The sequence below is a fragment of the Phacochoerus africanus genome, chromosome 4 (assembly GCF_016906955.1).
Source record: "Phacochoerus africanus isolate WHEZ1 chromosome 4, ROS_Pafr_v1, whole genome shotgun sequence".
NCBI lineage: Eukaryota > Metazoa > Chordata > Mammalia > Artiodactyla > Suidae > Phacochoerus > Phacochoerus africanus.
Window position 1 is genome coordinate 148,601,629 of NC_062547.1, and position 22,132 is coordinate 148,623,760.

The following is a 22,132-nucleotide window of genomic DNA, read 5'->3' on the forward strand; positions in this document are numbered from 1 at the left end:
TTTGAAATGTTAAAATATCGAATTGATTTTTGGAAAGCATGCTAAAAATGGGGAAATCGTTTTTCAAAAAGCTTTCTTTAGCCAAAAAATTTTTGAAACTCCCTTGCACAGTCCATTAAATCTGTGCTGTTATCCTTTGGGAAGAGATGGTTGCTGTGAACGTCTCTGGGAAGATCTAGAGCACCCGAGACCCTCCCTAGGGCAAGGTGACCGGTGCTGTGCAGAAGGGACACAGGCCCCGCCCCCACCCTGGGCTCAGGGAGCTGCTCACCTTCCTCCGGGCTTTAATGCGCTTGTAGACATAGTCCGAGAAGGGGCTGCAGGGGATGAAGCGGCCGGCGCCCTGGGTCACGTGCAGGTTGCCGTCTTCCAGCATGATCTTGCCCTGGCAGATGACCACCAGAGGAGCCCCGCGCAGCTCCATCCCTTCAAAGATGTTGTACTCTGCGGCCTGGAGACAAAGCCTTGGTTACGCGCATGCGTAGGAAGGAGCGAAGGAGGACCGCGGTCCTCCCGCGCTCGGGATCCTGCCTTCAGCATCACCAGGATCTGTCTGACCGGGTAACCCAGGGAAGGCTTAGAGCACCTGCAGGCTTTTGGCAGCCTCGGGAGACAGACACTTCCTACGAGTGGGCTTCCCAGTGGAGAGAAGCCTTCACTCCTTAGCAGGGTCCTCCCGTGGACGTGAGTTTTTGCCACTGGTGGTGTTCAAAGAGGTGGATAACTACCGGGGATGGTGAGTTTGTGGTCTTGAACTGGGTAGGTGGGTTATAGGACCCTCGAGTCCCCCTAGCTTGAAATTAAATACTATGAGATGATATCACTTCTATGTGGAACCTAAAATACGGCACAAAAGATCCTCTCTACAAAACAGACTCACAGACCTGGAGAACAGACTTGTGGTTCCCAAGGGGAAAAGGGGGGAGCGGGATGGAAGGGGAGTGTGGGGTTGGGAGATGCAAACTATGACATCAGAATGGATAAGGTCCTGCTGCACAGCATAGGGAACTATATCCAATCTCTTGGGATAGACCATGATGGAAGATAATGGGAGAAAAAGAATGTGTGTATACAGTGCGCCTGGGTCACTGAGCACAGCAGAAACTGGCACGACACTGTGAATCCACGACACTTTAATAAAGAATACACAAAAATAAAAATTCAAAAAATAAATAAATAGTATGACATGACACCATGTTTAAGCAAAGGCCATTATCCCCACAATGGGCTTCCTCCTACCACCTTCGTTTACACACTAGGTGCAAAAGGCATGGCTGCAGAGTGCTTAAGGACGTCAGATTGGAATCCAGTCGTCTGGGTTTGAATCCCAACTTCACCCTTTATTTGCGGCATCAATGATCTAATCTCTCTGCAACTCCATTTCCTAATCTATAAAGCAGGCACAATAATAGTTCCTATACCTGGAGACAGCTATTGCGAAGATTCAGTGAACGAGAAGCACAGTGCCCACGGCAGAGGTGCTTGAGAAACACTATTTTTATGAGCAAGTATTAAGCCCCTATACGCCTGAGGAAGTCGTCTGAGCTGTTCACATTTTTTTCCCATCCTTTCTCCACCTCAGCACCAGGTAACCAGGTTCTTCGGGCTGACCGGAGGGAGCCACGGCCACAGGGCTGGCTCTGGCCAACGCAGGCCAAGAGGAGGTGACATCACTGGAAAGCTCTCGGAGCCGGTGCACCCTCACCACATCCTGGTCCCCAGCCTCAGCTCTCAGAGCACGTGGAGACACGGTGCGCCTTCTCACCCGGCAGCTCCCATCCCCGAGGGACTGTGGTGGGCAGGGCCCCTCTCCTCTGCAGACCCACTGTGGAACCCGGGAGCGGCACAGGCACTGCTGCCTTCTTAAGTCCCTGGGAATCGGGGATGGTTTGTGCCTGCTGCACCTCCCCGCCTGAAGCCCCGGTTCACCACACACGCACATCTCTCCCGACGACAACGGCCTTGCCCACATCCCCCCTCTGCTCCACTCCCGCTCAGGCCTTACCGACTGGTGGTTCTTGGCAGAGACGATCTTGACAGCATCCGGATCCCAGATGACCAGGTCGCTGTCGGAGCCCACAGATATTCTTCCCTTGCGGGGGTACAGGTTAAAGATCTTGGCAGCGTTTGTGCTTGTCACGGCCACAAACTGGTTTTCATCCATTTTCCCCGTGGCCTGTTGAAACACACACACAACTGTCATCCTACGGCTTCGGATGAGCATAGAGGCCCCAAATACAGTGACCTCTGAGGTGGTTGAGCACCAAAGGCCACCCAGCAAGCTACAGAATCAGCAGGGATGCGGTGACGGCCCCGGGCAGATGGTTAAACGCGTGGCTGCAGATGAAATTCACTGCACTGGACAAGGGTGCATTTTTTTCATGACATGTACATACATTTACTTATTCATCCCTCCTAACTCCAAAAAGGACTATAAAGAGTTCACAGGAAAAACCAGGGTGATTATGAGCCTATCTTTTAGCTACTATGTTTGCATTTGCAGAGGCACAGGATAAATATGGAAGAACCTCGCCCAAATGGTAGCAGTGCTTAGCCCTGAGTTGTGGGATTATGAGTGATTCTTGTCTTCTTTCATGTGTGTTCTTCTCTGTGGTTCCAAGTGTTCTTTACTGACCATGAATCATGTTGGTAATTTTAAAATATGTATAATTTTTAACAGTTCCAGACAGTGCCAAAATAAATACATGCACATATTTATAAACACGTATCAGTGTAAAAAAAGATTAAAAAAAAATCTGTAAGAGAAGAGACAAAAATATTTATGCTTTTCCCCTTCTCCAAATAGAATTCTTGGGTAAAGAAAGAAGTCTTTAGTTTAAAATCTAGTTTTGAGCTTCCTGGGAGCCAAGAAGAAAAGGGGAACTTGGCCGATTACACTGTGTAGATGTGTATTCCGTTTGGCTCTGAACTGGCTGTCTTTAGGGTTTTGAAAATAAAATGGAGGGAAGTGATCAGCTTAGTAATGAGTTTGTTGTTCATTTTACTCTAATCTTTGGGAGAGAATTCATTTGCATGGCTCTTTTTTGTTCTTTCCCCTTCCTTGGTCAGCTTCAGTGGTGTGAACGAAGAAGATAACACCAGGTCACTTTGCCAGAAGACATTGCTCGACCATCCCTTGTTCAGCCTGGTTGACCACACACCCCAGAGCAGGGCATCCTTAGTGGGCAAGATGACTCGAGCCTTAACCACAGACCTCTTGCTTATCGTTTCACAGGGCTCTAGCCACCCCTTTTAAAAGAGATGATAAAAGCCTCCAAACAAAGAGAATTTTAATTCATATTCTGTTAAGCACCCATCACTGACATCATCCAATGAAGGATCCGTGGGTCTGGTTCCTAGTCCTTAAGAGTCTAGCAGAGGCTTCCTCGGAACCCCAGACCTCAGGATCATCACTCTAGAAGCAAGATTCCCAAACACTGGGGCCCCCTGGCTCCTGAGCCACCTTGGCAGGTATGAGGCCTCACTGGCACCTGCAGCAGCCCCAGCCCTGAGGAGCAGCGGCAGGAGGCTCTGATGGCCCTGGGCTGCCCCCCGCCCCCCCCCCCCCCGTGACCGAGGTCCTTTCTTACCACAGCCTTGTCCCAGATAACACACATCCGCTCCTCCACGCCGTTGGTGCCCTCGGGAATGGCTGTGAAGTTGTCCTTCCCGATGGCTTTCTGGGCGGTGCTGAAGGTGCAGTGGGCGCTCCCAGAGAGCTGCAGGTCCCCACTGGAAAGGGAGAAAAGCTCCGTGTGAACCGGGAGGCTGCAGGCACTGTGGGGGCCCAGAACCCAGGATCTAGTGTCAGCGTGTGGACAGCCCTGGCTTGAGTTGGGATCCCTTCCCCGCCCTCTGGCCAACTGTGTGAACTTGGGTGAATTTCCTGCCTCTCTGGGGTGGCATCACCCCATCTGGAAAATCAGGGGATGGAATGAGGTCACCTTTGTGCCACAAAAGAAAAGGGACCCAAATGCATGATGGGACTTGTCCACCGAGGGCAGCAGCAAGTGCGACTTCCTGTCATTTTGGTGATGGGGTCACCACCACCAGCCGTCACAGACACAGACTCACAGACACGGGGTTGCCAGAGGGGGAAGTGGGATGGATGGGGAGTTTGTGGTTAGTAGTTGCAAACTACGCATTTAGAACAGATAATCAATGAGGTCCTGCTGCACAGAACAGGGAACTATATCCAATCACTTGGGATAGAAGATGATGCAAAATACTATGAGAAAAAGAAGGTGTATACACACACACGCACATATATGACCGGGTCACCATGCTATTCAGCAAAAACTGACTCAATACTGTAAATCAACTATTTTTTTTTGCCAATATTTTTTTAATAGTTCTTTTCCCAATACAATTTTTTTCCTACTGTACAGCATGGTGACCCAGTTACTCACACATGTACACATTCTATTTTCACACATTATCATGCTCCATCATAAGTGACTAGACAAATTAATTTTTAAAAAAAACCATGAGGCAAGTGGGCGAGTGATTTTGTCTCTGACCCGCAGGTGCTCAGCCTGTAAACTGGTGCCGACGGTTCCTCACTCAGAGGCTCTCAGCACGATTCCGAGGAACAACAAGGTCAAGTGTAAAGTCTCAGCCTGGTGCTTGGCACACAGTAGGCCTTAACCGCTATTCCCGTTACTACTAACACAACTGCTGTAGCATCTTTCTGTGATGGAGAAGAGCCTTTCGCCTGTGCTCCACACGGCAGGGGAGTCCTGGACGTGTTTTCCTTTGCAGACTCTAGTCTCGCGCCAGTCTCCACCCCACGGGACCCAACAGGCCTCCACGTAATGACCACTCCTTGGCATTCGGCACCAACCTGGCCAGCAAGGAGTTGATGTAGTCAGGAGTGGTCGGGTCCGGACTCAGAGGTGGGGAGGTCACAAATGCAGCCGCCTTGGCCCAGTTCTTGCTCCAGTAATGGGTCCCATCCGTGCCGAGGCTGGCGGTGATGGGCTCGCCGAAGACCACGTTTCCTGGAAGGAGTGGGAGAGAGGCAATGGGTCTACCCGGCTGAGATGGTCATGACCCCGAAGCTTATGCAAAGCTGTGCTTCTGGAGTCAGGCAGGCCTGAGTTCAAGTCCACGGTCCCACCTTTTCTAAGCCTCCGATTTTCTATCTGCTAAATGGGAAACATTTTGTATTCCATAGAAGCCACTGGAGGCAAGATGTAGCATCAACTGTCAAGTTTTGAGGCAGAAGAAAAATTGAGGCAAAAGAAAAAAAAATATGTATATATACACAATGATTATAAGATTCATCCTCATTTCAGAAACATTACAATGTGGAAGAAATTAGTCCTGGAATTGGTGAAATAAGATGATGATTACTTTGCAACCCTGTGAAAATGAAATAATTTCACACACACAGTGTCTGCCACATTGAGATGCTAAGCAAGTGATTTCTTTATACCTCCCACTCCTCTCCCCATGGAAGCCCAAAGCCCCATATGTGCCCACCATCCAGCTGCTGATGCAAGGACATGCCCTGGTTCCACAAAGGAAAACCCACTTCCACGGACGACAGGCCTCATGAGCTTTTCCAGCACGTGTGTTACTCTTTCACCTGAGCCAGTGAGGGATTTGCTCAAGGACACCCAACAACCCAGGATACGGCAAAGATGAGACTCGCTTCGCAGACCTCATGTCAGAAAGAGAAGCTTAAGTGTCCAAACCAAGGAGAGGGGAGGAAGGAAACTGGGAAATACACCGACCTAAGCTGAGCTTCTCAAAGAAGAAGGGACAGTGATACAGATGCAAATGCTGTCTCATAGAAGGTGGGTTGGTACCAAGTCTCCCTGTGCCAGAATCTTGGGCTTCTGCATGTATGGTCCCCCACCATCCATAGTCAAGTTCCCCACGAGGTGGAAATTTAAGAAGGTTCCATATGCAGGATTACAGGTTTTGCCTTGCTTCAACTCCAATCAATGGGTTTGGCTGCCTGGGTTTCTATATCAGAAAGACTTCTAAATATGCCTCTGGTCTCATTAGAAAAGACTCATGATTGATGAGTGAGGTCTGCCATGGGCAAAAGAAGGAAGCAATGATGACGATACGAATACGACAGCCCTGCTCTTTGGAGCGGCCGCCAAAAGGGTCCCCATGTGACCGACCGATGCGGATTTCAAGGGCTCTCCAAAACTATTTGTCACACTAAGGCACACAGGACCACAGAGAAATGAAGCAAGGGAAGACCAGGCAAACACTCGAGTACTAGTAAGAGAAAGGCAACCTTACAAGTGGAGGTCCCCTCCCATGGAACTCTCTTTGGATGGAAGGCTAGGAAGAGCAAAGACTGTAATTTTACTGCCCTTGGAGCTGAAGACAAGCTCTTCCCGCTGAGAGATTCCTGGACAAGATGTGCTTCAGCGTCCTGATCTGAGACACAGTCATAACAACGGCCAGGTTCTCAGGGGTCTTTGTAATTCTACAGGAAAACACAGGCAAAGCCTTTCCCGCAGTGCCAGGTGTGCAGCTGTTCCTCATTCAATTGTCGTTCCAGATGTTGATCCCAGGCAGCCAGGCAGAGGTGCTGAGGACACTGGGGCATTAAACACCCCGGGGCTTAAGTCGTCTGCTGGTCTGGGGTAGGTGTGAGCCCTGCAATACTCTGTCCTCCTGCTCAGCTCGCTCTGAACGATCTTGCCTCTTTCCTAAGAATGACACGTCATGCCATGTTTATGGGCTTTAACCTCAGCAGCCGCTTTTTTAAAAATCTCTGGCATAATGCCTCCCCTTCCACCCTGGAGACACAGCTGTACTCTTGCCAGAGTCATGAGCCAGAAGCCTACAGGTGAAGAATTTTTCTGCATGAAATCTAAAATACGTTTAAAATAAGACCCAGCCGAGAATGGGTCCCAGCTGGGATGCAGCCATCAGCAGAAGGCACGAGGAGGCGTGGATGGCGGCCATGGGGAGAGGGTGGGGGTGTCCTTTTCCTTTTTTCTTTCTCTGTCCCCTTCTCCATGAACGGGTGAGGAGCACTGGGCTGCTGGCCTGCTTTGGTCCCGACGACTCCCACCCAGTGGAGCCATCGCGTCAGGTCATGTGGAGACACCTAGAAGCGAGCTCACTGCCATAGGGAAGCCAGGCGGGGCCCCCGATCCCGCCAGCTGGACAGACTGCCCTGGCCATTAGGAAGCTTCCCCTCCCGCAGAAAAGGGTCCCCTTTGCCAGAAGCCTGGGCAGTTGCACAGTGGCCATCATTAGCCATCATCAGCTGGGGCTATTTTTAGCCACCCAGTCAAGCATACGTGGGGTTTCACAGCCCAGTGCTGCGCGTGGAAGCTGAGAAACTCACCATGGGTCTCTCCGCCGGCACACAGAGGTCACGGTTGTACAGCTGGACCTAGGAAATCCTCCTTCCTAACCAAACACAGACCCCCACCGCCTCCTGTGTCACACTCTGTTCACAAGGGAGCCCGCAACTATGCCACGGAGGACAAGAACAGAAGGCAGGAAAGCAAGCTTTGAAAGGAGGGTCAACTTTAGCTTAGCACAGGTGAGCAAAGGAAGCCGGAGTGACCAGCCATGGAGAAAAGAAGCAGACGTCAGAAGGCCATGGGGACAGAGACCCGGGTCACGAAGGCCGAGCTGCTAGATGTCCTCTGGAGACCCAGTCAGGGCCTTTTCTGAAATAACCTGAGCGGCTCAGGGGGTGGGACCTTGTCCCTACACTTTGCCCTCAGTGTGGCCCATAGGTCTCACATCCTTGGAGAAGCAACTGGTTGAGAGATGGGCCGGTGAGGCAAGCCAAAGCCACTGCAGCCTCCTGGGGAACTTTTGCTTGAACTGCTGGCAAAGACGTTCTTGACCCCCCATGACAGCCCCACCCAGCTTGGAAGACAGCGGGAGCTCTTACCATTTATTCTTGTCATCTGCCCAGACTGAAAATAAAGCCAACAGAAAGGAAAGCAGAGTCCGGAAAGGAATAAGAGTGGTAGAGCCCTAATAGCATTGTTTAAACCCCTTGATGCAGCCATGTCTGAAACACCTTCAGTCGATAATTTACTTAAGTCCATTTGAGTTGGGTCTTTGACAGCTGCACCCAATATGATCTTGGCTAATATGTCCATTTATAAAGCTTGGATAACATGAACTAATGGTGAAAGATCACAGAAAAAAAGGGAAAAAAAGACGCCTAAGAGTCTTAAGAGCCGATGCAAGCTGCTTCATCTCAAGCAGACTGCTTACCCTCCCTAAGCCTCGGTTTACTTGTCAGCCAAGTAGAAGAAATCCCGGGATCCCAGCATCCACATGGGATGCAGAAAGAATCCAATGGGCTAACAAGGATAAGGGGCTTGCCAGAGAGCAAGGCAGTGAGCAGAACAGGCACCATTTATACAGGAGAGTGGACGGAAGGACCAGGCGGCATGTTAGGAGCTCAGAGATCTTCAGAGCACAAATCACCTTTTTTCCTGGCTTGCGAGATAAGGTCGGCGGCACTCTTGCTCATGACCTTCGTGACGTAGAGTGGACAGTTGGTCTGGCTGGCAATGGTGATGGCACGGAACACAGCCTCCGCTTCCAGCTGCAAAAAAAAAAAAAAAAAAAGTCCCCATAAGTCAAAGGAAGTATGGACCGCTCAGCCACCGCTTTGCCTTCACAGAGGATGCAGCGCCGCACAGAGGTTCGAAGCCCAGAGGATCTGCAGCCAGACGCCCTGGATCCAGAAGTCAGGTCTTCGGCTCTCCAGCCCTGTGACTCCACTGGGATTCTCAGTGCCTCCACCCGCACCTGGGAAGCGGAGGTCAGAGGAGCGTGGTGGGGTGGTGGTGTGAGTGAAGGCACTGTCTGGCCAGAGTGGGCACTGGGTCAGTCTAGCCGGTCTTCTCTGGGCCTCTCCTCCCCTCTCCCTGGGGTTATCACAAAGCCTTGGCTCCCCAGTCTGCCCAGGGCAGAGTCTCTAGCAAAACACAATCCCAGCACCAATAGGTATAAAAATAACCAGTAAAGGCAATTAGGCATTAAATCCTTTCCTGCAGCAATGGACGGTCGGTGATGGGTTAGTTCCCGCAGGCATTTCTTATATCAGTAACCCCCAGGGTTCTTAGCACAAAGGTTTCTTTAATTATTGATCCCCTCCAGCCCACCCTAACATAGAATTCACCTTGTCAAGCAGGCCAACCAACCGGGCTGAATTGAATAGATAAGGAATGATGAGTCTTCCCTCATCAAAGCAGGACCTTAGAGCTCAGCCTCTCTCATGAGGTGGGTCTGCGTTCTGGTTCTGTCACTGAGACACTGGGTGGCATTGGGGATGTCACACAAGCCCCCAAAGGCTCAGCTGCCCTGTCTGCCAAGTGGGGATGATAACAGGGCCTGATACACAGGGCTGGTGAGAGGACCGAGAGAGTTTATTCTTTAAGGCAATCAGCCCACTCCTGGACCAAGGCAAGTACTCCTGGAAGGCTGGCTATTGGTCCTCCTGCTGATGACAGCTTCTGACCAGCGGCAGAGGGCCTTCGTGACTCCCCAAAGCCCAAATAAGCCCAGTTCAGCCCAGTGCAGACAGGCTGGCACTTTTCCTTTCAATCAGCCACAGTCCCTTTTTGGATGGATGTGACACTCTGGTTAGCCATGCAGCCCCATGCTTTTCAAAAATACCAAAAATAGCTTGCAGACAGATGCCTGATGTTTGCGTAATGCAAACTGGTCACTGCCCTTGGTGGCATGGCTTAGCAGACAGACTCTAAGCCCTTGGCGGGTCCAGCAGGCATCTCCCGAGCCACACTCTGTTCCACGTGGTAAGACCCTGGACCCCTGGGCACAGGTGAATTCACCACCATCCTGAAGCACTCAGAGGCAGCCGTCCCCCTACCCTGACTTCAGCTCTCTGAATAGCATCCCTCAAGATGCTACCTGGGTGGGCTCTGAACGGAGGAGGGGCTACTTCTGCAATGCCCACGCCTCCCTCTTCACACCTATACTGACCACTCCAGCTCCCCAAAGACCGCAGTTCTGGCTGCTGTGATCTCACCCCCCCGCTCCCCAAGCATCGTAGGGACTCAAGCACCTTGACAGCATGGCTATCTTTGGAAGGTTACATCACCCTCCAACCTCACCCAAAAGGGCTTCCAGGGTTGTCGAGATCTGCATCTGAGAGGCTTTTTTACTAAAAAGGAGACGGGAACCAGAGGTGAGGGGGTTGGAAAAACAAACCAAGGAACAAAAATAGCCTTTGCTCAGAAATCCCCTGGCTGCGGCGGGGATCGCTGTCTCGCCAGCACATCTCCACACTGACCAGCATGGAAGGAGTCTCACAAACAGGGCTGACCGCCCTGGTCCACGCACGCTGGTAAACAATCCTCCAGCCCTTCAAAGGTGATCAGCCGGTGCCTTAACCTCTCTGAGCTTCAGCTACTTCAGAGAAAAATACCCACCACCCAGAGCAGGGCAAGGATAATGCTTATCTCCTCTAAATGCAATGAGCACAGGACTGGGTATGAGCAAGGATTCCAGAGAAGGGTCCGCGTGTTAAGGAGACAGACTTTTGTGTGGCTTTGCTGTGACTGTATCCTCCATCGCAAAATTATAAATTATTTCAACCAGCCACAAAAATATCATTAGGCACAAGAGAAATTTTAGGGTGCTGGTAAACAGTCTGTTTCTCCACAACTGTGTGCCAGTTACACAAGCGAGTTCATTTTGGGTCCATCCATTGTGCCTTTACGATGGGCACACTCCGTGTGTGTTCCATTTTCCTTATGAAAAGAGCCTAAGAGAGAGAGACCACAGGAATACCATCATTTATGGTCCTGGCTCCTTCCACCTGTTGTAGGGTATGGGGTTTGGGAGGAGAGAATGAATAAGAGCGTTTGCTTCCAGGACTCGGAAAACACGGGATTTGTTCCAGGTACCAGGCCCAAGCTGGTCTCCCAAAGCCAATGCATGCTCAGGTGCACGGTGGCCACTTCCCAACTCTGGGCCATGCCAGCAGCTGAAGTCGCTGACATCCCAGACACAAGGGGCCAGCCACGCGTGACCAACCATTCACTCTTCGGCGGCTGAGCAGACGCTAATCAGGATCCATCTGACATGATGCCCTCATCACGGGGCACAAATCACCAGACACAGCGCCTATGACAAACCCCGTCAGCCCCCATCCGCATGGCTGATACTGTGCAGGGCTCAAAATACCATGTGGGTAAGAGAGCATCTCTGGGGTTCACACTCATGAACAAATGACTCCTTTTTTTTTTTTTTGTCTTTTTAGGGCCACACCTGCAGCACATTGAGGTTCCCAGGCTAGGGGTCTCATCGGAGCTGTAGCTGCCAGCCTACACCACAGCCACAGCAACGCGGGATCTGAGCCACGTCTGCAACCTACACCACAGCTCACAGCAACGCCCGATCCTTAAGCCACTGAGCGAGGCCAGGGATCGAACCTGCATCCATGAGGCCAGGGAATGAACCTGCATCCTCATGGATACTAGTTAGGTTCGGTTGGGCCACAACAGGAATTCCACAACAGGAATTCCAAAAAAGGATTTTGATATTTACCACTCCTACTGAGTAACGTGGAGTGTCCTTGACCTGCGTTATCTTTAGAGCTATCAGGGGTCAGCAGGAAGCATTTCCCTTCCATTCCTTTCCAACTATCTCAGGGGCCTTGAGGTGCATCAAGCAGGTGTGGTCTTTGGAAGAAACGTTCCCGTTTCTGTCTGCCATTCAGAATCCCACTGCCTTCAGAGATGTGTGTTCATACACCGTGTGTGGGGGGGTGTGTGGGGGGGAAATGAAGGCAAACACCACAATACAACATGGGCAGCAGGTCACTCCCAGGCTGAGAACAGGAGTCTCCCACGAGATGCTGCTAGAAAAGAGAGCCTCCCCCCCCCCGCCCCGCACCCCATTCTCCTGAAATTTACCTCCTCTGGTCGGCTCAGCACATGGCCTTCTGGGCCAGTGATTCCCATTTCCAACATCCGGGTTTGCTCCTAGAATGTGAAGAGAGAGAAGTTTTTAGAGGAGCGCAGCCGAGGTTTGGAGAAGTGATGCCAGTCATTCTAAAGATGCGTTCAAGGGTGAAAAGGAATAAAATGCAGATGGTGAACCAATTTGCGAACTCTATCTGGAGTTGCAAAACAGGGTCGAGTCTTAACTGCAAGGAGAAAAAAGCACTTACGGGTGGATTATTTTATTAAAAGGATGACAGGCTGCCAGAGTGCCCATTTTTTCCTACATTAAGCATCAAAAGTTGTACCAGCCCCCTTATTCTTCATCTCTTTCAGATACAGACACTTCTAACATAATTCATTTATCCATTCACGCATTTCAAAACCCATTCATGGAGCCAAAGCTATGGGACACCTCGTCATGGCAGAGTCTGGGTGAAGTACTTGAGTTAGAGCAATGAGACCGCTGACCTCATGCAGCTTACAGTTTACTGCTGTTTCTCCAAGTCTGACCCCCCTACGACCTGCATCAGACTTGCCTGGGTTACTTTTGCAAATGTGCAGAGGTCGGGCCCTACCTAAGCCTATTAAATCAGAATATGTGAAGTCAAATTCCAGGATTCTGCATTTTAATAAGCCCCTCCAACTTTTTCACGCTCTAAGTATATGGCTTTAGTAAGCAGTTCAGAATGTGACCGGACTAAGTGACGCCTCTCAGCAGCATTACCTGTCTCCGCCTTTTGGCCAAATTCTATTTAATTAGGTTGTGGACGTGGCAGAGTGGCAGGCTGACAGCTCAATTCCTCAGATCTGGCCAGCTTTCCGGAAGAAGCAGGTGGCTGGGCTGGCTGTGAACACACACATAGGCTAATTGGAGCTGGCACAAATCCTCGGCACCAGACCCGCAGTCTTGCAGGCTCACGCTCAAGCTCCGAGGCCAGTTCCTAGGAACCTCAAGCTGGCGATTAAGGAGCAAGTGAGCTGAACAAGGCTTTTGTCTCACGAGGAATCGAGGAGATGTTCCAACAGGAAGGCATTCTTCCACCCTGGAAAAGCACTCTCTTCTTTGTGGTTTTCTGTTTCTGATCATTACAAATTGTTTAAAAAAGAAGGGCGATCCATAAGCAACCACGAGAAGGGAAACAACCACTCTTGCTCTCCAGAGCTATTTCCAGCAAAGTATGTGAGTGTCTCATGCTTCCTGTTCCATGGAGCAAAGCCTGGGTTGGACACAGTTTTTTCCAAACACGGGTGAGCGAAGCCACGCAAGGGTGGAGGCATCCAGCTAACGCGTCTTCTGTTCTGTCCCACGCAGTGCTTGCGCCCCTCTCTCGTCCAAAAGCGCTGGGATGACACACAGGATGCGTCTCGCTCGAGCAGTGGTCTCCGAGCACACGCCAATCCCCAGGGCACCGTTTCCAAAATCATCCTTATTTTCTCCTTGTTTAAAAGTCTTACTGATGTATAGGTGATTGACAAGGTTGCGATCATTTCTGACATCCCGCAAAGTGATTGAGGCATGCATGGACACACAACCATCCTCTCTCGGGTTCTTTTCCCACAGAGATGATCACAGAATGCTGGACAGAGTTCCCTGTGCTGGACACAGGTTCCCGCTGGCCAGTCACTCCATATACTCAGTGTGCACATGCCAACCCAAACCCCCAGCCCACCCCCTACCCCCCCGCAAACCGGTCCCCTTTGGTAACCGTAAGTTTGTCACAGTCCATGAGTCTGTTTCTGTTCTGCAAAGGAGAACATTTCATTTGTATCCTTTTTTAGATTCCACACGTAAGTGAGAGCACATGATGTGTGTCTTCCACTGTGTGTCTAACCTCACTTATTATAATAATCTCTAAGTCCATCCATGTTGTTGCAAATGGCATGAGTGCTTCCTTTTTATGGCTGAGTAGTATTCCGTTGCATGTATGTACAATATCTTTATCCACTCCTCTGTTGATGGACATAGGTAAGTTGCTCCTATGTCTTGGCTATTGTAAATAGTGCTGCAGTGAACATTGGGGTGCATGTATCTTTTCCAATTATGGTTTTCTGTGGATAGATGCCCAGGAGTGGTATCACTGGATCATCTGGCAGTTCTATTTTCAGTTTGTTGAGGAACCTCCGTACTGTTTCCCTTGACCTCCTGAGTCAGTATTTCTGGAACATGGATAATCCAAAGGATCCTTCTTTGAGCTCCAAGAGCGAATCTGGTGATCTGAGCACATTGGGAAGGTCTGTTCTCAAGGCCATGGTGTCCTGACCGCTGCAAGGTTAAGAATGGCCCGTGAAGACCTGTGGGTGCCACCTGACATGAGCTGGGGAGGTGCAAGCCCTCTGAGGCAATGATGGCTGCTGAAATGACACCACAGCTTCCGAGGCTCCATGAGAAAAGGGACCCTGTCTTTTTTACCTTCCCCCTCCAAGGTCTGGTACATAGAAGACGCTCGGAAATTATCTGTTAGATGAAAAGCTGAAGATGCGGTACTCTCAGATTGCCCTGCCAGCTTCAAACCTTTGAAAAGCCCCTTGTTGGTACCCAGAGGAAATATTTTCTTCTCCCTCTTTAGTCACTTTGCATAAAGCGTGGCAAGACCCTCCCAGTACAGCAGCTGCCTTCATTTAAACAATGTGATAAAATCTTTCAGCTGGAGCTAAATTTAATAAACACACACACAAGGAATTCATCCAAATGGAAACATGCCCTTATTCTTTTCCTGACTGAGAAGAGATTACCCCAAGCTAGGGAAGGGGGGCGGTGAGAAAACCAGAGACACTTCTGTGCTCAGGAGCCACAGGAGGAAGCTGGAGAGGGAGCTCTGTCCCTGGAGCCCATTCGCCCCTCCCTCCCCCGTAGAGTGTAGGATGGAGAAGCAGGGAGTCTGGTTGCTGGGGCACCTGGAGGGAGGGTTGGGGCATCTGCTGCTGCTCTGAAACCTTGGCGAAAGGGGAGGAGGGGCAGCTCCAACCCCACCAGGATGCCTCCCGTGGGAGCAAGGCATGGGGGCCTTCTCTGAAAAGTGATTTTATCACCTGGGTGGGCGGGGGCCTGAGTCATTACCCTCCTGGGTCCTAAGCGAGGGGCAAGAGGACCCTGAGCTCACGTCCTCCACTAGTGAGACAGCAGTCAGGGGCTGACATCCCCCCAGCTGGAGCTCTCAGGCGGCCTGCAGTTGGGCTGGTGGACAGAGTCCCTGAGGCTCCGTGTCTGCGGAAAGATGCCCCCACAGGCGCATCGCCCGAGAACATAAGACTGTGGTCTCCCAGTCGCCGGCTGCCATCCCTGGGCTGGAGACCTGGTCCTTCAGAACCTCAATGGTCTCATTCTGCAGAAATGGGAGGAGCACGGGTGCCATCTAGAAAAGGCTGGTGATGATTAGATGGGAGCCCACGAGAGTCCTGCCCAGCGCCCGGCACACAGCAGCACGCTTCCCCACAGCCCTGCCGACTGCATTTCCCACGTCCCGGACAACTCCGAGCACAGCCTGGGGACTCGAGAACTCTGGAAAGCATCCACTTCGGCTCCCCTCTACAGCCTGGCGCCTGGCACAAAGCACTCAGGAAATAGTCTCCGCAAGAAGGAATGATGGTTTCTTGCTGTTAGTGCTATCAACTGGCCTGAGAGAGCTGACGCTCTTTGCTGGCTGCTTCTTCCCAGTGGGGGCCAATCCCAGCACTTCTGAGATAAACAAAAGCCTCACGAAGACACATCTGTGCATCGAGCCCATTAAGCCACCCGGGAGATGAGGGAGAAGTGCTTTCTGCTTCCCTACAGCTGGTCCGTCGGGGCCTTGGGCCCCGCGCTTTCATCACTCTTTCCTCACATTGCTCAATATGATTTCTAGGAAACCAGTGGGACGTCGGATCCCCACAAGACCTGAATTCTTTATTATCGAAGGATGTGAGTTCACAGTCCTAGATCAGATTTCCGGCTTCTGGGAAAAGCTATCTTTGAGCTGTCTGTTCTTTAGGCTGGAGGAGGGCACGTAGCTTGCACTCATTTTCAAAACAGAATCACGATGCTCTCCCACTAAATGGCCCGACCTGAAAAACCTCCTCTTCCAGGATGGTTTTTCTGATCCCCAGCAGGGCCCTGGGGATCTTCTCTTTTCTCTTCGCCTGTATATTGCCCTCCTGTTTCCTCTTCTTAGACTGGGGGACGCTTGAGGGCAGCTTCTTTTTTTTCTTTTTTTTTTTTGGTCTTTTTGCTTTCTAGGGCCGCTCTCGTGGCACATGGAGTTCCCAGGCTAGGGGTCCAATCGGAGCTGTATCCACCAGCCTATGCCAGAGCTACAGCAACGCGGGATCCGAGCCGCATCTGCGACCTACACCACAGTTTAGAGCCACGCTGGATCGTTAACCCACTGAGCAAGGCCAGGGAGCGAACCTGCAACCTCATGGTTCCTAGTCAGGTTCGTTAACCACTGCGCCATGATGGGAACTCCAGAGCAGCTTCTGTCCTGAGCAAGGTACTTGGGGTGAGGGGTGCCTTGCACGTGCTGAAAGCTCAGGCAACACTGAGGAAATGAGACAATAAACGGGATGCAGAGCCTCGCTGCAGCAGAGACTGACCTCCTGGGAGCTACGCCGTCTTACCTGGGCAATGATGTCCCCATTCTCAGCGTGCACCTGAGCGATGGCCCCCAGCTCTCCCAAACAGGTGAAGATCTCATACAGCTGCAACAGAAATGCGTCTTTGTCACCTTCGCAAGGCAAGAGCCTTTGAGCAACCTCATGCAAGGACCAACCACGAGAGCCACGGCCAAAATAAATGGGACCGACTGGAGGAAATAAGTGACAAGGGCAGAAATACAGACTAAAGCAAGCACCACCAAAGAGGAGTGCTAATCCAAAGGAACTTGTGGACACTGTCCGTGGAAGGTAGCTATCTGTCTCCTAGGCAGACAGGGCACACCTCTAACAAAGGGCTCCCGGTGGCTCTACTCTGCTTCCCTTCACACACCTTAAATGGAATCCTTTCCCACTGAGCTCAAAGAGAGCTTCAGAATCCTTCTTAACACTCCCGAAAGGCACTGCAGCCTGGCCCAATGCTAAAAAAGCAGAAACCTCCATCACTTAGCCTGTCAGGGGCAGGGGGCCCTCCATCTCCTGGCCAGGAGGTCTGCGGATTCGTGCTGGGTATTTCTTCTGGACAGCTGAGCTTTGCAACCAACACACCCCAGGCCTTTGGAGGAAGAGAGCCCCGGCAGAGGACCTGCCTTAACCCTACAAGGCTGGGCAGCCACACCTTCCCTGAGCTCCTCGGGGGCGTGGCGTTTGTTTGGCAGATGGAGATTTAGACCTGCCCGTCTTCCTGTCCTTTTCTATTATTTATTTGCTTTTTTATTAAAGCATAGTTGATCTGCAACGTTGTGTCAATTTCTGCTGTACAGCAAGGTGACCCTGTCATACATACATACACACATTCTTTGTCTCAGATCATCTTCCTCTTGTCCTTTGCAGAAGGCTGCTGCCAGTGGAAATTCTAGCTCCCCGTCCGCCCTGCCCCGGGCACCCTGCCCGTTCGCTTATTTAAAGCAGCGTGGACGGCAAGGACCTCCAGAAGCATTCCCGCCCCGAGGCTCCCGCACCAACTAGTGACTCATGCGCAAAGAGCCAAGGTCACTGGCAAGGTAGGACAGTCCCCCGGAAACCCCAGCCACACGGGATGGGTCATTACCTCGGTGTTGGACACTTGATACAAATCCTTATAGGCCATGTAAACCATGAAGGAATTCACCCCTGCAGGAGACAGAAGAGGACTTATCAGGACCCAATACATCCAGGGTGCCCACTCTTTTGCCCCCAGAGCCCCGAGGGCATCTGGGCCCCCGCCCAGTGCCAGGTGGACACACTCACTCCCCACCCCCCGAGCATCTTCCAGCCCCCCTCTACCCTAGAAAAGCGACAATCCCTATGATGTCACAGTAGGAGGACCTCTTCTTCTGTCCCTCTGTCTCACCTCCCCCGCCCCAACACCCCCAGCCCTGACGACTGGCAAGCTTCGCCACCGCTCGAGGGTTGGGACACCAGGGCGCACCAGCTGTGCACACACGCCGGGGCTGGCGCCACGTGCTGGGTTGGTGAGACCTCTTGAGGTGGGGTCTCCTCATCTGTAAAGTGGAAGAATAACCCTGTCTTGCTTCCTAAGGCGGTTGGAACCTTGAAACAGGCTCTTGGCCCCAGGTCTGGCCCACGGCTGACCTCCCGGGGTGGGGAGACGTCCCTCTTGGGGAGTGTCTGCTCTCCCCTAGGCTTGTGCAGTGTGTAAGGTCAGCTCCTGTCCTCAGCCATGTCCCAGAGCTGGTGGGCAGGTGGCCCCCTGTGCCCAAATATCTAAGGGTTATAAGGTAAGCGTTATGTGACGTCCCACCTGAAACACACTATTGACAGGGTAAGTGACAAAAACAGGGGACAGGGGACCAGAGCCGCTGTGAGGAGGGGAAGGGCACCTGGCTCTCCAACCATGAGGCCAGCCCAGCCCACAGCGCTCCGGGCCAGGAGGGCGCTGTCACGTGAGAACTGCCTCAGCCAGTGCGGCACTCAGGGCGGTTTCCCCAATGCTGCCCTTCCCACCAGCCTCCGTATCATCCATGGAACAACCCAGGCCCTTTGGAAGGGAAGTGGGCATTAAAGCCATTCCGTGTTCTACCCTAGCGGAGGTGTGCCACGTGGAAGGAGACACAAAAACGAAGCAGGGGTTCGTCTCTCCATCCGTATCAGGAAGGACGGGGCAGAGCCTGGGTGATGGGGGTTGAGGGATGGAAAGGAGAACTGGTCCTCTCAGGGGTCGTCCCCGCCCCCAACCCAGAGGGCACCGCCGCCCACTGCCCCTGCCTTGGCAACGAGCCTGCTCGTTGTTACATCATGAGTAGCACAACACGTAGGGTTAGAATAATCGTGATTCTATTAGGATCAGTACCAGCATCATGGTACCAGGACTCAGCACTAGCATTTCCGTATAATTAGTCTGAGAGCATTACGAGTATACAGTATTCTGCATCTGGTGGCATTTATCCTGCTGCTCTGGACCAGCCTGCTTCCTTTTGCCGTGGATGCTGGGCAGCCACTCCTGACACTTCCCTAAGCCCTCAAGGTCCCCGGGATGCTGAGCACACCACACCGCATGTCTGCGTGCTCATGTGGGGTGGTGCACGTGTGTGAAATAGCTGATGATCGCCGTGTAGCAGGAAGCAGAGCAAGAAACTAAAAAGACAATGGGAGGCTAAATCATGTGCTCACAGAGAGGACACAGACACACACACACCCAGAGACACACACGCACAGACACACACACGCAGAGACACACACACCCCCCCACACACCCCCCCACACACGTTTTCAGGTCCTAAGCGCCTAGCTGCAGTCTGAACACATCTCTGCTGCCAGCACTGTCTTAGCCTTTCTCGAGGACGCCACTCTTAGGTAACAGGAATGGCTGGTCTTCGAAGTGAAAAAGAGAGAGGTTAAAAACCCCCAAGCTCACAGGTACCAGCTGTGGGACCTGATGGCACACGTCGACCTCTCCTGACCTCAGTTTCTTTCTCTGTACAATGGGCAGCAGTGCTCGGAGGTGCAGAGCAGAGACGTTGGGTGATCTACTGCTTCCTCGTCTGTGGGCTACTTATTCTGAGCCTCAGGGTCTCCATCTGCAAAGTAAGGCTGGTGATCCCGCCCCGTGGGGCTCCTGGAAGGACCCAGAAGGATGGCAGGGACAGAGGTAAAGGGCCTAGATCCCAGGGGTACCTACACCCAGCATCCAGGCTCAAGGTTCCAGGGTCCCGGCATGAAGAAGTGACCCCTGAGAGGGGAGGAAGGCGAGGGGGAAGGCAGTAGGGCACGTCCAGGCTCACCTTTGTCCTTGATGAGGCCCTGCACCTCCTGCTTGACGCTGTCACTCCAGTGGGTGATGTCCACGTGCAGGGAGTAGTCGCAGCAGCTCTTGCCATCCGCCCACTCCCGCCACTTCTCGTAGGCCTCCGTCAGGCTGGACTCAGGCTCAGGCACCACGTGGTCAACTGAACGACAGCGGCCCCACACCCGTGACTCACGGACACAGCCTGGGGTCCCCTCTGCACAGGTCTGTTCCTGCTTGCTTAGCTATGGCAGCAAAACCCCTAATGCCTGAACATAGATTAACCCGAGAGAGTGTTCCTGGGTGGTTTCAAGGTTGCTGGCGAGTCACCTGTCACTCAGCTATGAGATCCTGGGCAAATGACTAGCTTCTCTAAAGCTCCATTGTCTCATCCTTGAAACAGGTACCAGATGGAGTAGGAGCATGGGGGGGTCATAGTGCCTCCCCTCCTGGTTTAAGGGATCAAATTGGAAAAGGCATGGAAAGCTTCACTTGATGCCTGGCACACAGTAAGTGCTTAATAAATGGTAGCTCTCAATTAATGAGGGCCTACTGTGTGCCCTTATTACCGGTACTACAGAAGCCACTGCTGGTGGTCAGAGCCAGAATCCTTTCCATGGGCAGAAGAAGGGCTTTAACGTTAGACTATGAGAGAGTGACATCGCTGTTTACTGCCCCAGCGAAGAGCTGGTGTCAGTTAAGTGAATCGGACACTGCACTTGTAGATCTTATTTCCACCTAAACTCTGTGCCAAGGTTTTTTCTTTTTTTTGCAGCCCAAACCCACTGTGGCAGTACCTGCGATGGTGGACAATATTTTCTTAAAAGAATAACATCTACAGCAACAACAAAGGCAAAAGTGACTTTCACCGCTGCCCATGCAGTTGAGAGAAAAAGTATGAATTGGTACAATTTTCCTAAGAACAATTTTGAGATGTCTATCAAAAACCTTGACATTTGTCATGCCTCGCCTTGACAATTTTGCCTGTGCCTAAGAATTAGCCCTAAGGAAATAAACACAGCTGTATGTAAAATCTCAGTTCTCAAGATGTTTGCCACTATTTATATATTTAAGTAAGTGAAAAACTGGAAACAAGGTTTCTTGCAATATGGAAGTCTGGTTAAAGACATAAATTGTGGCACCTTCATAAAACAATGTTACGAGTCCATTTAAAATCTAGTAGAATAAAAATAAATGAATGGAAAGACATCTGTGACATATTAAGCAGTGAAAATGGAAAGCTAAAGCTCAGTATGTTTATTATAAACCTATTTTTGGTAAATAAAAAAGAATATATAAAAAAGAACACATAGCCAAAGTGTATCTGTGAAGTGTGACTTATGGGGTTTCTTTGCTTCTGGCATATCTAGGGCTTTTTTTTCTTTTTTTTTTTCTTTTTTTGCTTTTTAGGGCCACACCCATGGCATATGTAAGTTCCCAGGCTAAGGGTCGAATTGGAGCTGCAGCTGCTGGCCACAGCCACAGCCACAGCAACACAGGATCCAAGCCATGTCTGCGACCTACACCACAGCTCATGGCAATGCCAGATCCTTAACCTGCTGAGTGAGACCAAGGATGGAACCCACATCCTCATGGATACTAGTCGGATTCATTTCCTCTGCGCCACAACAGGAACTCCCCCTAGGGCTTTTAAATCATCTAAGAACAGAGTTTGCTAAATTACCTAAGAATGGAGTTCTCAGCGGGTAAAGGACCCAGCGCTGTCACTGCAGGGGCGTGGGTCGCCACTGTGTCGAGGGTTCAACCCCTGGCCCAGGAACTTCCACATGCTGTGGGTGCAGCCAAAAAAAATTACCCATGAAGGGCACGTACACTTGTGTGATTCTTTGCATGCTCTCCTCTCTTGTCAGTGGAACTCTGACTTTCCTCCAGCACCTGCCCTGATGCCCAAGCCCAAGCTGATGCACGTGCCCAGGGTTCTGCTCAGCTCCAGCTCCTCAGCCAGAGGGCAGAAAGCCAGGGCAAGAAACCTCACGTCCTCAGCCTTCTAGCACAGGCAGCCCCGTGCACTGCCGGAAAGCAAAGGCTTGAGTTACGTTCCTGATGCCTGGAGCTGCCCCAGGGCTCTTGTTGGCAGGCAGCTGCCGAGAAGTCAGCTGGCTCCCTCCGCTTGGCCAGAGAAAGGCTCTGGTCTCCCAGAATTGCACCTTTTATGGCACTGATGCCATTTTCCTGGGTTTCCACACCCACATAGCTGAAGCTGAACCCTGCCACCGCTCCTTGGCAAAAGGAAGCCAAAGACGGCCCAGGCTGTTCTGAGCTCCTGCGTGGCTGTTTATGGGAGTAAACAGTGCTCTTGCTGACCAAGCTGGGGGCGGGAGCCAATTCACTGGGA

At 51.6% G+C, this 22,132-nt stretch overlaps 1 protein-coding gene across 2 annotated transcripts in view; it reads right to left on the reverse strand.

Annotated features, from left to right (window-relative positions):
• DPYSL3 (dihydropyrimidinase like 3) overlaps nt 1-22,132 on the reverse strand; it is a 120,282-nt gene that overhangs the window by 8,163 nt on the left and 89,987 nt on the right. For both annotated transcript variants that reach the window (XM_047778977.1, XM_047778978.1), the window contains exons 4-12: nt 19,775-19,939; nt 17,602-17,663; nt 16,518-16,598; nt 11,895-11,963; nt 8,434-8,554; nt 4,844-5,000; nt 3,591-3,732; nt 2,006-2,176; nt 272-451 (exon numbers count right to left, since the gene is read on the reverse strand). In XM_047778977.1, coding sequence (XP_047634933.1) covers nt 272-451; nt 2,006-2,176; nt 3,591-3,732; nt 4,844-5,000; nt 8,434-8,554; nt 11,895-11,963; nt 16,518-16,598; nt 17,602-17,663; nt 19,775-19,939 — 1,148 coding nt within the window. The remainder of the gene's footprint in view (nt 1-271; nt 452-2,005; nt 2,177-3,590; nt 3,733-4,843; nt 5,001-8,433; nt 8,555-11,894; nt 11,964-16,517; nt 16,599-17,601; nt 17,664-19,774; nt 19,940-22,132) is intronic.